At 39.7% G+C, this 14,812-nt stretch overlaps 2 protein-coding genes across 3 annotated transcripts; both read right to left on the reverse strand.

Moving 5' to 3' along the window:
* Window positions 1-1,618: 1,618 nt before the first annotated feature.
* Window positions 1,619-10,090, reverse strand: samtor (S-adenosylmethionine sensor upstream of mTORC1). 2 transcript variants are annotated; one of them, XM_089127535.1, is made up of 5 exons: window positions 9,940-10,090; window positions 6,126-6,267; window positions 3,683-3,811; window positions 3,485-3,605; window positions 1,619-2,387 (listed from the first exon to the last, which is right to left on the reverse strand). In XM_089127535.1, the coding sequence occupies exons 1-5, from the start codon at window positions 9,974-9,976 to the stop codon at window positions 1,770-1,772; spliced, it is 1,047 nt and encodes a 348-aa protein (XP_088983661.1). In that variant the 5' UTR covers window positions 9,977-10,090; the 3' UTR covers window positions 1,619-1,769. The 2 variants fall into 2 exon arrangements, with proteins under 2 accessions (XP_088983661.1, XP_088983660.1); XM_089127534.1 differs by lacking the exon at window positions 9,940-10,090 and adding an exon at window positions 8,531-8,830.
* Window positions 10,091-10,153: 63 nt separating this feature from the next.
* On the reverse strand, window positions 10,154-14,812 carry ppp1r3ab (protein phosphatase 1, regulatory subunit 3Ab). The gene is made up of 4 exons (XM_039657974.2): window positions 13,918-14,812; window positions 13,507-13,544; window positions 13,350-13,423; window positions 10,154-12,988 (listed from the first exon to the last, which is right to left on the reverse strand). Exons 1-4 carry the CDS (start codon window positions 14,682-14,684, stop codon window positions 10,280-10,282), a joined length of 3,588 nt encoding a protein of 1,195 aa, XP_039513908.2. The 5' UTR covers window positions 14,685-14,812; the 3' UTR covers window positions 10,154-10,279.

Consider the following 14,812-nt stretch of genomic DNA (forward strand, 5'->3'; position numbering starts at 1 on the left):
AATACAATTTGGGTTTGAAGGCACCTTGAGAGGATTTTTTTTTTTTTCTGATACCCTGAAAGATCACATACCGATTTAATTTCCCGTTTTAAATCTTTCCACACTCATATTTGGCACCCCAAAACACATTTAAAGTGCCCAACACCAAAACTTCACATTGATACTTCAACAGAATCCCAATGTACATCTCATCACACTTCTTCAGGAGTAAAGACCCATCACAGCATATTCTCATATCATCAGGTTAACCAATCGGTAACCACATTGATACAATAGAAAAAACAGTGCCTAACATCAGTTAGTCAATATAACTACCAGGTTATAGTGATATGGGGCATTTTTGACCATTTATGATTATGAACGTATTGCTATTCTAATGAAGTGCTGATGCCAATCTCGATATTTTGCCAACCCTACGGAAGGTGTAATCGAAAACGTGCAAATATGTGCTTGGACATTTAATATAGTGTTTTTAAGAACCTGGCGTGAATAAAAAAACAGCAAATTCTGCAATTACAAACACAGGAGCTAAAAACATACAGTGATATGCAACAATCTTTTGATAGTACTTCCAATAAACTGTTTGGCAAAGTACTTTCCAGACTTTTGTACCTTAAAAGTTCTATTTTATAATCGAAAGTGGGAAGCTAAAATAACTCAATTAGATATTATACACCAGATTACAATACAGAAAGAGGATTTAAAGCAACTGAAGGTTTCGAGAGTAAACAGTCAAGAGTAAACAATCATCCTACTCAAAGTCACATTATGGCAAAATGCACAAAACTCTAATCTGTTCCACACTACATACTACTGACAAGTTATTGGATAGTACTAGCGGTTTGATCGCAAGATTAGAAACATGTTACCACAACACATGCATCCAATCTGGTCACCTGTAAGATTGTTTGTTCTGAAAATCTACGACTACTTCGCTTGATTTGTACCTTGTTGAAGCGAGAAATCCACATTCACAGTTACAACGTCACATAACCAAACACGCACAAGTTCTGCAGACACCTAAAATGCTACAAATATCATTGATAAAGGCTATTTCAAAAAGTTGGTTGAACAGTTGGCTGAAATCTCCATCCAAATTATCCAGTGGAATCTTGCTGAGAATCAAACCATTAAAGGGTTAGTTCACAACGTTTTTTGTCATTTACTCACCATCATGTTGTTCCAAACCTGTATGACTTCTGTTACGTTAATGTTAAAGAACTGGTTTTGTCTTTACAATAAAAGTCAATGGGGTCCAAAAACAACATTGTTTTGGACCCCATTGACATTCATTGTGTGGACATAATACAGTCACTGGTTTGGAACAAAACGAGAATGAATATTTTCTATTTTGCCGGAACTATCCCTTCAAGAAACACAACTGAAAAAGAATAACACAGTATAGTAACTCCGGCCAAAAGATATGACACCGGTGATAACTACGCCTAAGCTAGCACGGAAATGTTTGTCATTCTGAGTGAGAAAACAGCCAAAGCGGATGAGCTAAATCGTCCTCAACCTGATATCACGCAGCTGCTTCTGTTACAAAACCAAATCACTTCTATTTCTAAGTTAAGATTATTTAGTGTGTATATTTGTGTTCAAAGAGATGTCTTGCACGCTCTTAAAAATCAACGCCCACTTAAACGTCCTCATTCACTCTGTGCAAATTTTTTGCTGCTTAAAAAGGGGTCGAGTGCACAAACAGCAGAGCAATTTTGGCAGCATGATGGTAAGGTACTAAATATCAACAGGGGCAGTAAACAAGTTCAGCTCTGGAGCAAAATGGGGTCTTCCAGCTCGTGGAAGCTCTGGCTCTCGCCCGAGTCCGAATCGTACGGCGTGTCCGGCAATTCCGCGAAGCTACACGCCAACATGTCGTCCTCGAAATCAGAGCGCGGAGGCTCGTAGCAATCTGTGAACCCCTCCTCGTCGATCGTGTTAAAGTCCTGCGGGATGTAAAGCATCTCCGGGTAGTTGCGGCTGACCAGATCGCTGCTGGTGGTGGACGACACCTTGCGGAAAGCGATCAGGTGCATGTGGGAGAACTTGACGTATTTGTAGCGCTTGAAGCCCAGAGACTCCACTGCAACTCGCCAGCTACGCATCATGAGTGCATGCCGGCCCTGGTGGGAGGAGTCAGGCGTGATGATGAGGAGGAGGCCGTTCAAGGTCAGAAGTTCATGCGCTTTCTTGCAGCAGAGCCAGCGCTGATAGGGTGAAGGGAAGTAGGAGAGAAGCAGGGAGAAGACCACCACGTGAAACAGCTGGGCAGGTAAAGCGTCGATGGGGCCGCGCAGATGCCGCAGGAAGGCATCCAAGGCGTCGCTGGCCAGTTGAAGAGGCTGCTGCAGCTGCAGGTTCAGAAAGTCGCATTTGTAGACGCTCTGTAGCCATAAAAAGGACAAATGGGGAAAGGAGGATCAGAACGTTTCGCTTTACTATGCAGGATAGATCAAATTAGTATAAGGGTCAATGGCAAAAAAAAAATCTTATACAAATCTAGTAAACTCTTACCTACTCTTCATATACATGTTGGATTTAAAAAAAAAAATAGCAGCCTAATTCCCAACATGGGTGGTAATGGCACTGTGGATACGACACATGCCTTTGGTGTGTGAGACCCGGGTTCGAATTAGAGCCCGGCCGATAAAGGATTTTGAAGACCGATACAAATATTTTTGGGTTTTAAAATCCGATATATCGGCCGATATTTTATTTATTAATTTTTTTGAAACTGGACATGATAGTCACAAATTTCAAATTCAAATTGTCATGCTTATTTGAGTTAAGAAAACTGATGGGGATGTTCTTTTAATTGTCATTCAAGCAATGTATGTATCGTGACCAACTCAACGCTTGTTGCCAACAGGAACCGTGTAGAGTGCCCTCTGGTGGACAAACTATACAACTCCAACACTCATGAGATGGTTCAAGCGTGTTTTATCCGTTTTTATTTTATTTTTGAAATATTCATTTATCGGCCATTATAACTGCCGATACCGATAGTTTGGAAAATGCCTAATATCGGTCTGCCGATATATCGGTCTGGCTCTAGTTCGAATCCATTGTAAGACACCAATGTGTCCATGAGTGAGACACTTAAACCCTAGTTGCTCCAGAGGCGTGCGACCTCTGACATATATAGCAATTGTAAGTCGCTTTGGATAAAAACGTCAGCTAAATGAATAAATGTAAATGTAAACATTAAACTGAAGCCCTGTTCTACATCCTGATGTACAACATATGAAGAACAAGGATTTGCTATCAGGCTGCATCCAGTATAGATAAATTGTAAGAAAACAACGGTAAAGAACACGTAATTTAACCAATAACTGAATCACTAAACTTTAGTTAGGGTAGATGCCATATTTAATTTGCTGAGAAAAAAATCTGTTCGGCAGACGTGACATCCGTTCAATAGTTTCATTCTAATTTTTAAAAAAGAGGTCTATAGTCTCATATAACTTGAAGAAACACAAACCTCAACTGCTGGCACAATGTCGATACCGACAGTCAGAAACTCATCAAACTTCAGGAAGGGATTGAAACAGCTGCCCACATCCAACAGTCGTATCCTCCCAAGCTGGAACGCTGAGTGGTTACTAAGGATAAATGAGAGGATTTAGTCAATGAACTAATGTAGAAAATCTTTGTGGATTCGCAGTGGTAAAGTTGTCACCTTGGAGAGGACGATTGTGGTAGAGAGTTTGCAGATGTGTTATTTTCAGCTGTGGCGTGCTTAGTGCTCTTCTCATCCTTCTCCAGCACTCGCCTCATCCCTCCATCCTGGAAGTATTCCTGACAAACACTGTGGCAAGAGAGATTTAACAAGCAAATAAATGGATAGATATCCAGGACAGAAAATCCCTTGCAGAAGCTCTGCTACTAGATTTATTTATGGAGAACAGAGAAACCATTTTATTGGGGGGTTTCTTCCATCTTGCCTGAGCTTTCAATGATGTTACCGAAAGGTTGAAGCTGATTGGTTGGTTCTTGTCACATGACCTGCGGTGCACTTGCAGCATTCTTAAAAGTTGAGAATTTTTCATCTCACTGTGGCGTAGACGTGCCTGATAAAGTTTAATTGTGAGTGCGACCGACAACCAAATCGTCAGGAAAACACAGCTTGTTTTAAAAACAGCCGTTTCTATTTTCGACCCCCATGTCATCCAAGATGTCCATGTCTTTCTTTCTTCAGTCGAAAAAGAAATGAAGGTTTTTGATGAAAACATTCCAGAATTTTTCTCCATTTAATGGACTTCAATGGGAACCAAAGGGTTCAAGGTCCAAAAGACAGTTTCAGTGCAAACTGTTCTAAGCGCTTTAAACGACTCCAGACGATGAATAAGGGTCTTATCAAACTAAATGATCGCTCATTTAAAAACAAAAATAACAAAGTTTTATAAGCTCAAATGGTCGCCTTGTTTGGTTCTGTGATGTGCGTTCATGACTCTCCTGTTCGAACTCGTTCATCAAAATGAACAAATCTTTTTTCGTGTCATTTGGTTGATTCAACGAACAAAATGAACGAGTTCGAACAGGAGAGTCACGAAAGCGCATCACAGAAAAGAGCAAGGCGAGCATTTGAGCTTATAAAACTTAAACTTTGTTATACCATGGTCTGGGTGAATACTCGATTCTGATTGGCTGCAGGGTGTCCGTTAAAAAGTGATAGAGGACACCTAGTAAAGTAGTTCTGGTGAAACTGCCTGTTTACCATTCGAAATTAATAAATAAATGCGCTGCCTACAACGGCTGTGAGTAACCATAGCAACAGGCAGTCACATGCTCTATCATCTAACGTTAGATATTATAGCCTAATACAACAATGAGCGACTTCGTGCTATTTCTTTTAACATCTATGGAGAATATGGCAACTTTGACGACTGGTATGCTGCTGAAGAAAGAAAAAATGTAAATAAAACGGAGGAAATTACACCGCTGCTGCGCTGCTCCATTGAACTCTATTGGTAACGACGTAACTTGCGACCATAGTTGGATAACGATGCTTTCGGGAAACGCACCCCTGAATGAGACCCTGCGGGAGTTTTACGCAGCTGTCCAGACAACCAAGGCAGGAGAAGGCTGAACGTTACAGCGTTTCAAGCCTAAGGAGCCTGAGGCAAATGACCCTCTCTTTGATCTGATTAATTTTTGCCCTCTATAACGTTAAGCGCAAATCGCTGGAGCTCAGAGCTAATTGTTTTTTTATTGTTGTTTGATTAATTGTTTTATGTGTAATAAAAAAAAACTATGCCTACCTTTGTGTTTCATGAAAAAAAAAATGCATTTGTGAACCTGAAGGGATACGAGCTAAGCGGACTATAAATATCTCCGATTGCTAGATAAACAGTCAGTCAAGTTATTATTTGTAAAAACTAGATTTAGCCTAATTAAAATATAAACTAATGTTTTATTTGGCAAGTGACCATGGTATAAGCGGGTTAATGCCCTCCGAGGTGTCCATTGTCAGGTTTTAATGGACTTGGCGGAGGCAACCGTCCTCCGCTGCGCGTCGGCCGGTTTACGCCTCGCCGTCGTCCATTAAAACCTGACAATGGACACCTCGTCGGGCATTAACCCTTACTTATTTATTTATTAAATGAGCGATCGTTTCGCTTGATCGTTCGTTTCGAATCGTTTAAAGCCCTTTGAACAGTTTGCACTAAAAACTGTCTTTTGGACCTTGAACCGTTTGGTTTCCATTGAAGTCCATTATATGGAGAAAAATCCCAGAATGTTTTCATCAAAAACCTTAATTTCTTTTCGACTGAAGATTGAAAGACACGGACATGTTGGATGACATGGGGGTGACTAAATTATCAGCAAAAGTGAACTCCTCCTTTAATGTAAACAAGTCACATACTGCATTCATCCAATCAAAGACACTGACACCGTAAATATGCAAATAAAGATATTAACTCAGGGTTTAGGAAGGTTAAGTGTGAAACCCAGTATTCATTGTGAACCCCAGGTATATTCTGAGCAATGTGAAACGTGTAGCAAGATAACCCAGGATGGTTAAGAATGACCTAGGGTTCACTATTTCAAATGTGAAAAGCCCTAAAAAGTACCAAATTGGCTTCTCGACAAAAAACAATGACCATCAACAACAGCCGTACCTGCGGCACCACTCAATGCGTCCCTCGCCCTCGCATTTATTCGCCCAGTGGTTGTCGGCCAGGTTCTTCATGGCCATGGCATACTCGCTGAGAGTCTGCTCGTCTTCACAATGCTCGCGCCATATTTTCTCGAAATCTCCCACTGCATTCAAAGAGACAAAACAGAGAAGTGTACAATCATGCCACAGGGTTGCTCTCCGCACAGCATAACTAGTGTAAACATTCTTACAAAGCCTACTTTCTGAAGTCAGCTGACGTCAGTGGTTTCTCTAACCCCTAGCCTCCAGCGGCTCACAAAACACTGTCGGGTTTCTTCAAAAACTCCAAGCCAAGCTCAAAAGTACTGTCTCATCAAAGTGTTTGTGCTGATTCACAGTCACACACAGTTCAAAAACTTGCTGATAACGACAATGACACCAGAAGGCAACCACTACCCAAAAAGACTGCTTTGGGGGGAAAGAACTGACAAAAGTGAGCCGTCCCATGAAAGAGTGGAAAATACAGGGCTTTATTAGATTTACAGAGAATAAGACAAACAAGGGAAGATACTGCAGCGTCGTTACATATGAATACTGCTGTCCAATGCCAAGAAGACCAGATCACGCCTTCCTTATTAACCCATCACGGGGTCTAGTGAATAGACTACTGTGTGTGGGATTTATAGCACTGCTCATCCCTCTCGGGGGAAACCGAGGGAGATTCGATAAAAAACTCAACAACAAATTTAAAGTCGGATAGTATAAAGATTGTGGTGCGCTACATCAGGTTCTGCTTCCTGTGGAACTGATTGCAGGGAAAAATATAACATTTCATAACCTCCTCCTACTCTCTACTATGTCATAACCTGATGATGGGGATGATAACCTTTTTGAATAATGCTCATTGCAGCATAAGACGGGAACATGAAATGTAACTACATCCTCACAATGAATTACTTCAGGTCTATCAATACATTTTCTCAAGATACTATTTTCACAGAAACGTGCATTCATTTTTAGGGAGTGGGGCTTAACTAGAAAACATAGTAGGAGGCACTTTCCACGAATTGGGTACAAAATATGGCCTGAAAGATGGCTTGTTTTTGTATTTTTTAATGGATTTTTTTAATCGTCAGTGACAGGAGGTGCTTAAAGGGATAGTTCACCCAAAAATGAGAAAAACCCTCATGACATTCCAAACCTGTCTGACTTTCTCTCTTCTGTGCAACATAAAAGAAGATATTTTGAGAAATGTATCAGCATTTTTTGTAGTCAATAATAACAAACATTCAGAATATTGTTTGTTCCACACAACAAAAAAAGAAAGTCATTCAGGTTTTGAACAACAATTTCATTTTTTGGGGGGGTGAACCATCTGTTTAATCTTCAGAAACCCTTTTGGGAGTTTAAACTATATATTATTAATTTTATTTTAGATTAGTTTTCAAAAGGATTTGCAATGCTTACTAACCTGTTACAGAAACTGTATTGTCACAACTGTTTAAAATGTGATTAAATATAAATATGAGTAGTATTGATATTTTCTTGAAATAAACATTAAATGGCAAAGAAGGGTGGCAAATGTATACGTCAACTGAGGGGAAAGGTAGATTACAACAAAAAACACGAAAAAATCCAGCTTTACACCATAAGTACTCATTATAAAAGTGGCGTTGTCACACTGAAACCGAAACAGGTACAACAGATCTAACTCTCCCAAATCTGTTGCTACCTACCCTTTCGTTTAATTAGTACATGTAATATTTTCATCCATTAATCAAGTGGTTTTTCTTAAAACCTCATCCTATTTATACTTATTAAGCCTGTCCCAGCAGATTGACACACTTAAAATAGGTCAAATGTTGTCCATTATGCATAAGTGCTTTGAATCATAATACAAATAGTAACGTTACATTGATACATAATTGACAGGGAAGAGGTTAAAGATTTTAGAGAGGCAAATGTGTCGTCTGTACGTTCAAGTTGTTTATGCTTTCAAACACAGTCATCATATCAATGAAGTGCAAAACAGGAACAGATGAACGACCCTGCACAATTTTGCTGACTAGTCTAAAGTGCTGCAGACAGACAGACAGACAGACAGAACCTGTTTCAATACGGTACGTGCTGCCTAGCTAAACAGTACGGGCGTTCAGAACGTTCTATTCGAATGTTTATGTTACGTATGGAAGCTATATGTACGTTAGCTCACTAGGTTTTCAGACACAGCCAAAAACGAGCCTTGTATAAAATCAGTTCATGTCAACAGGGATGCAACACACGTTTAAAATAAAATAACGTTTTTTGCTCTCGTAGCGTCACGGTTGTAATCCAAGCGTTAAAATATCCGCGTCTCTGCTCAGGCCAGACTACAGACACTGATCTAGGCTAGGCTACACAGCTACGCATCTCATTCGCAGCCAATACCTTCAATGTATTTCCTGCGGAGTTTTCTGTGCACGCTCTTCACCAACCCCGAGAGCTTCTCCTGCTCCTGCTTCCTGGACTGCAGCCCCATGGGGACAGAGCCGGGGTGGTACTCGGAGGGATCCAGGTCTGTCTCAGCGCTGCTCTGCAGGTCCATAATACAGCACTGACACTACCGGCGCACCGGCTCCGTCAGTCCGTCAGCACGCACGCGCACTCCGCAACAACGCGCCGCCTGATTGCGCCTCTCCAGCGAACGTGACGGAAGCGCACGGCCAATCTGTGAACTCTAACATGAAACGCCTCTGTGCTCTGAAAGTTTAACTTACATAGCCTATAAATGATAATACTAATCATGTGATTATTATTAACAATTATATTATTATACTTTTATATTAAAATATTTGTATAAATATTATTTAATATTAATAAAGTTACTTATAGTTATGTCTAAAGTGGACTATCGAAATAAAATGTTATCGTATTCTTTCCTCTGTGGAACATAAAATATATCTTGAAAAATTGTTAGGTTGGGTAAGGGTTTTATGATATTTTAGACCTCTAGACTCGCTCAAAAACAAATGAAACATTAATCAAAATATATGCAGCTAAAAAAATTAGTCTATTTAGGGGAGATCTGTGGTCAGATTTATTTCTGTGAATTGCATATTACCTGGAGACGATCTGTTTGTTCAATGAAAGCCATTTCAGTGAATGATGTTCACCAAGATAAAGACAACTTAAAATAATAACATGGTGCAAAATATTGAATTGCAATAAAAATGAATAATTATTTTTGAATTGCAAAATAAATTTATAAACAATACAAAAACAGATGAATCCATACATGTTATCTATTTTTAGTACACAATAATGAAATGATGGAAGCTATTGTTTATTTTACATGGTTTATTGATTGTGAGTAGCCTATAGACACCTGTGTCTATATCTGTATTTATGAAACAAACGCTGGTCAGTTTGGAGATGATAAGACCATTGAAACATAAAGGAGGATAACAACCCTTGATGTCTTTTTTGGAAAGTAGTGTCAAATAGTTTATGACTGTAAACAAACAAGCTGACATGTAATGAAACACATAATCATTTTTGAACTCTACTAAACTTGTGCGGCTATGTATGGGAAAATGTTTGTAAAATAATTGCAACAGAAAAATGAATTACTTTGTATCATTTCGAATCAGACAGATTTTGACCTTGTGCTAGATTTTATCAGTTGTTCTTTTGCCTGAAGTAAAAAAAAATACATTTTTACTGCTTTGTATGTGTTAAATGTATAGATCAATTACAATCCAGGTACTTTCTATGAAATGAAACCTAATTAAATTTCAATATAATGCTTTTTCAAGACTAATCGTCTATAATATGTCAAAATTGAACTCTTCACTCACCCAGTGGTCCTTTAAACATCACTGTACCAGGCACCATTAGCACATAATCCAACCATGACTACACATATTAACCCTCTTTAATCCCTTGCTGTATGATCAGCTCTGTGTTAAGAGAATTGTTATATTGTATGCAAACATATTGCCCATACAGCCGGACTCAGATACTGTCAACAAAAGTCTGCCATCAAATAAAATCACGTTTTTGCCATTACGAAAATATGTGCGATAAATACTGTACCTCCACGGAATCCAATGCTTTCAATTGTATTCTTACATCATGTATTCAGTTCCACTTTCACTTCTGCTAAACTATCCCAAAATCTTCATGAGTAAATCACATTTACTGTAATCCTCTTTCAGGGTTTTTCAGTGTCTCTTCCTCCCCTTGTCGAAACAGCCAATACACTGTAAGAACATATAGGGCAAAACATGCGATGAAGTCATAATAAAATGCAGCAACCAAAAACACTATCAACAAAAATGTATATCCGATCACCCTTATCATATTATCATAGGACAGAAACTCTTTCCACCACAAGACATTACGGGCAATGACTTGCGTAGCTCTTTCCTGCTCCATAATGTACTCAATATTTGTTAAATCTTCTAGGGAACTATTCGACTGGTCCTCGTCCACAGACTCCGAGATTGAAGGCATAGCTAACGGCCTTCCTTTACTCATTGAAGGTCTTTTGCCATAACTTCCACTCATTGTGCCTTCTCTGAATACTGACTGCTGTGAATTCCTCAGGCTGATCAAGTACAGCTCCATCTCATCATCAATCTGCGATTCTGTTGAGGTGTTGTCGTCAACATTTTCAAGATCTCTGATCATTGAGTCTTTCGCCTGGCAATCCATGTTTTCCAGCATTTTGTTCACATCATCAGTAGTGTCCCGGTCACTGTTCTCACTTCCACGGCACATACTCTCTTCTTTATCAATAAACTCAATGACGTCCCAATCCTTCTCCATAGCTCGCACACTTCCACTGAGTTCAGTATCACTCGTTGGAGATGATTCTTGCCAAGATTCCTCACAAATCTCTACTCCACTGTTAAAGTGCCTATCCTGTTTTTCTGAGTCCTCAACTCCACCTAGATCTTCTATTTCATTGAAGTCAATGTGATGTGGCAATGATTTAACATTGCTGGTACTAATAATCTGCTTCTGCTCCTCAGAATCTCTTTCAGTAACAGTCAGTAAATCATCTTCATCTGCTTGTTGTGTCTTTTCTCTCTCAGTTTCCATTGCATCCAAGTCCTCTTCATCATCTATGTATTTCAACTCATCTTCAATGTTCATTCCCCCTTCTCCTGCACCTTCTTGTTCTTTTGGTTCTTGTTCCAGCTTCTCTATCTGCTTTGTTTGATTTCCAGTTCCCTCATCTAAGCTTTCATAATTTTTCATTTCGTGAATTTCTTCTTTAATCACTAATGTGTTATGTTCTCCATCAAACTCAATCATGCTTGAGCTCTCTGTCTCGGAAGTCTGTAAAGCAAACCCGACAGGCATTTGTTCCTTCTTTTCATTCATTTGACAGCTCTCCGAAGTATTGCTCATATTTACCCGTGTGTTCCCCAATTCTGCATATGGTTCACATAAGTGATACGGTTCTTCAGGTTTTTCAATGTTCAATCTCATCTCACAGCAATCCGGCTCTGATTTATCATCAGAGGAACCTAAGATGATCCCTGAAGTAGGGAGCGTCATGGGGTCTTCTGGAGATTGGGCAAGAATGCAAGAGGGGCTGTTTGAATACCTTGTTCGCACTAATATATTCTCCTCATTGGTGTGGATATCCCCTTGGTTTTGTGACATTTCAATTTTAATACTAGAAATTTGATTGTCTACAGATAATGAAGGCACTGCTATGGGTGATGAAGGATGGATCTGTTTAGGTTGGATGTCAATACCGGACTCTATTGTTTGATTTGTAGAGACTAAAAGTTCTGATCCTTGTAGGGGAAATAAACATGGACTTTGGCAAAGATCACCCTGGAATGAGAATTCAGTCGATGGTACAATTTTACCTAGAGGAAGATCTGGCTGTTCGGATGCAACTTCTGGAAGACTTGTTTCGGTAAATGTATGGTCTGGTGTGCACTTATTTGGCTCAGAAAGAGGATTTTTGGTTGGGTTTATTGTAAGTTGTGAGTTTTGTTCTGCTGATTCTTTGCAGACGCCAACACTAATATCATGTACTGTCTGTTTTGTAGAAAGGCAAGACTCTGGCCACATGTCTGTGGTCTCAGCGGCCGTGACCCCTGTTAAACTCTCATCCTCCAGCTCCCTTAATGACTTATCTACTTGTACAGTTTTCCTAAATAAGTCTTTTCTATCTGTTTCCATGCTTTTAAAAACCTGATGATAAAGCGGGGCTACAATGGTCCCAAATGTAAAGCCATGAGAAAATGGCTGAGGCTTAGTAGTTTTCAAACTCACATTCTCTTCTGGTTTTCTGGCGCTAATATTCGTGTCCTCGTCCATCTTGGAGCTCAAACCTTTAATTCTTTGCTTAGTGTCCTTCTCAAAGTGCTCCCATGCTCTTTCAACTTTCTTGCAGATAGGCAAGTCAGGATTTTGGCATACAGGAAAAGACTGTTGGATCGAAACCTTTTGGTCAGTAAGGTCCTCAGTAAGTTGGCCGTCTTCCAAGGCCTCCGAAGCAGAGCATGCAATCGATTCACCGCAGTCTTCTAGGGGTAAATGTGTGTGTGCTGTGGATAAATTAGTCTTGGTGTTGATCATGCCTTCATTTTGTGTAAGAGCTTGGCTGTAAATGTCAGCGGAATATCCACTATCCTCCGCAAATTTTGAGGACTCGTCTGAGGGTGATATTTGGTTGCATGTTGGTGGTTGAGCAGTTTGTGATGAGTCTGGACTACATGATGTCTTCTCCAGCACTGATGCATGTTCCTGCATGCTAGTCTCTGCTGTCACTTCACTCTCTTTGGTCTTGGTCTCTCTCTTAGCAAAGTGCTTCTTGACTTTTGCTAATCGCACAGCCCTTCTTTTGCTCCTTCGGCTGCGGATTCGGCTTATTTCCTCCTGTTTACAAAGAGGTAGATGTGAAATTTAATGAAAGAAAGACTATCTTCAATAAATAAAATTTAGGTCTGAAGATCTTAGGAGTACGTTTTCAACTTCTAAGATAAATCGACTGAGACATTGACTTTTAACAACGTATCATGATGATCTCAGAGTGACCCTGAACAGCCTGACCTATCAAGTTACTCACATTTGTCAACGCCTGAAAAGTGAATGTCATCAGTGACCACATGACATTCATAAAGAGTAGCGTGTCACAATGTTCAGGATGTACAATGTTAATCCTGGTTGTCGCTATATAATTATAAACATCATTATGTGACTATGAATTAATCTTTGGTGAACTATAAAAATAACTCACCTCTAATTCAATGCTTTCCTTTTCATGTTTTTCAGAGTTTAGAGATTGTGGGCTAGTGACCTTTAGATTTATACCTGAGAAAACATAACATTTATTCATCAGAATTTTACGGTATTTCCAAATCTAGTTTCAAGTCATTTTTGAGGAGGTCAGTTACCTGGAAATTCTTCATTATTTGTTGCTGCAACATTTGGGCTGGAAAATTACAACAACAACAAAATTATAAGTGATGTAAAAAATTATATATATATGTGCTTAAGAACTGGGGGGAAACCAGTGGTGTTCCTTAATAATTCATTGGGTGCGCCTTTATTGTAGTTTTATTCATGTATTAATTCTTAGTTATCAAGTTAGATAGATCAATGAGTTGTGATAACATGGTTTTACATTGCTTTAACTCATCAAAATAAGTTTAATTTTTTTTTACATGTTCGAACTAATTTTTAAGTCAGTTTAACATAATTAAGGTTGAAACTGACTTAAATATCCAAGTTGAATTTACTTAAAAATTTAAGGCAACAACTTAATATTTTCAGTCTATACATTTTCATTTTTGGAGACCCCTTACCTGGTTGTTTTCAGACAGCTTCTTATTCTGTTTTCACACACATTTTGAGGTTTCTCCTTTATTTTCTCACAACAAAACAGAGAGTAGTTCTTTTCATTATTGTTTGCCCAAAAAGTGCCTAAAGGTGTGTCATATCGCAAACAGAAGTCAACCCTTGCGCCCTCGTCTCCGAATGGGGGAACCAGTGTGATCTTAAAGGAGAAACAATCCATCCCACTTTTGTTTGACCCAGGTACGTACTCTGCCAACAGATCAAAATGACTTCTCCATGAATCTAAAGAGGTCCGTACATAGACCATCTTTTCTAAACACACATCTAGCACGCAAACGATTCCTCTTAGGGTTGAAGTCCCAGAAAGCAGCTCCAAACTTTCCAGTTCCAGCTTCTGCTCATGAACCCGCAGGTCTAGCTCCTCTACGCTCTGCGGAAGAGTGAAGAGAGGAAGAATATAATACTCCTTATCTTCATTCAAGTCACTCTCCAGAGGGCCAGATGGTGCAGTTACTCCCTGAGCGTCAAACTGTTTCACTGAGACGAGACTCAAACCGAAGGCATCAGCAAAGGACACTCTTCGGCTGCTTGAAGCGGGAGGCGGGGAGTCATCAGAGGATTCTGAACTCCGTCGTCTTGGTATGGGCGAAGATTTGGGCTTGATCCCTTCAAGACCCAGTGACTCCTCATCCTCATCCGAGGGGAAGGTTGCTGGCAAACTCAGGAGGTTAAAGCTGGCCCCAATGGGGCTGTCCAGCGCTCCCACAGACTCCATCAGGCAATGTGGGATAGAGTGAGAGGAACTCAGCTGGTAGGCCAGCAACTGACGTGCTGTGACAACTTATGGAATCAAGTTACATTTGACATTGTAGGGAAAAGCCAGCTCTATATTTAGGGCCGAAA

This window comes from Pimephales promelas, chromosome 25, assembly GCF_988280905.1.
Source record: "Pimephales promelas chromosome 25, fPimPro1.hap1.1, whole genome shotgun sequence".
Lineage (NCBI taxonomy): Eukaryota > Metazoa > Chordata > Actinopteri > Cypriniformes > Leuciscidae > Pimephales > Pimephales promelas.

Coding starts and splice junctions, on each gene's coding strand:
- ppp1r3ab (XM_039657974.2), bottom strand. CDS start 14,684: ATGGAGTCTGTGGGAGCGCTGGACAGCCCCATTGGGGCCAGCTTTAAC. Junction 13,424..13,506: donor AAATAATGAAGAATTTCCAG/GTAACTGACCTC, acceptor ATGTTTTCTCAG/GTATAAATCTAAAGGTCACT. Junction 12,989..13,349: donor AGGAAAGCATTGAATTAGAG/GTGAGTTATTTT, acceptor CTTTGTAAACAG/GAGGAAATAAGCCGAATCCG.
- samtor (XM_089127534.1), bottom strand. CDS start 8,687: ATGGACCTGCAGAGCAGCGCTGAGACAGACCTGGATCCCTCCGAGTAC. Junction 6,268..8,530: donor CCGCAGGAAATACATTGAAG/GTATTGGCTGCG, acceptor CTTTGAATGCAG/TGGGAGATTTCGAGAAAATA. Junction 3,812..6,125: donor CGCATTGAGTGGTGCCGCAG/GTACGGCTGTTG, acceptor CTCTTGCCACAG/TGTTTGTCAGGAATACTTCC.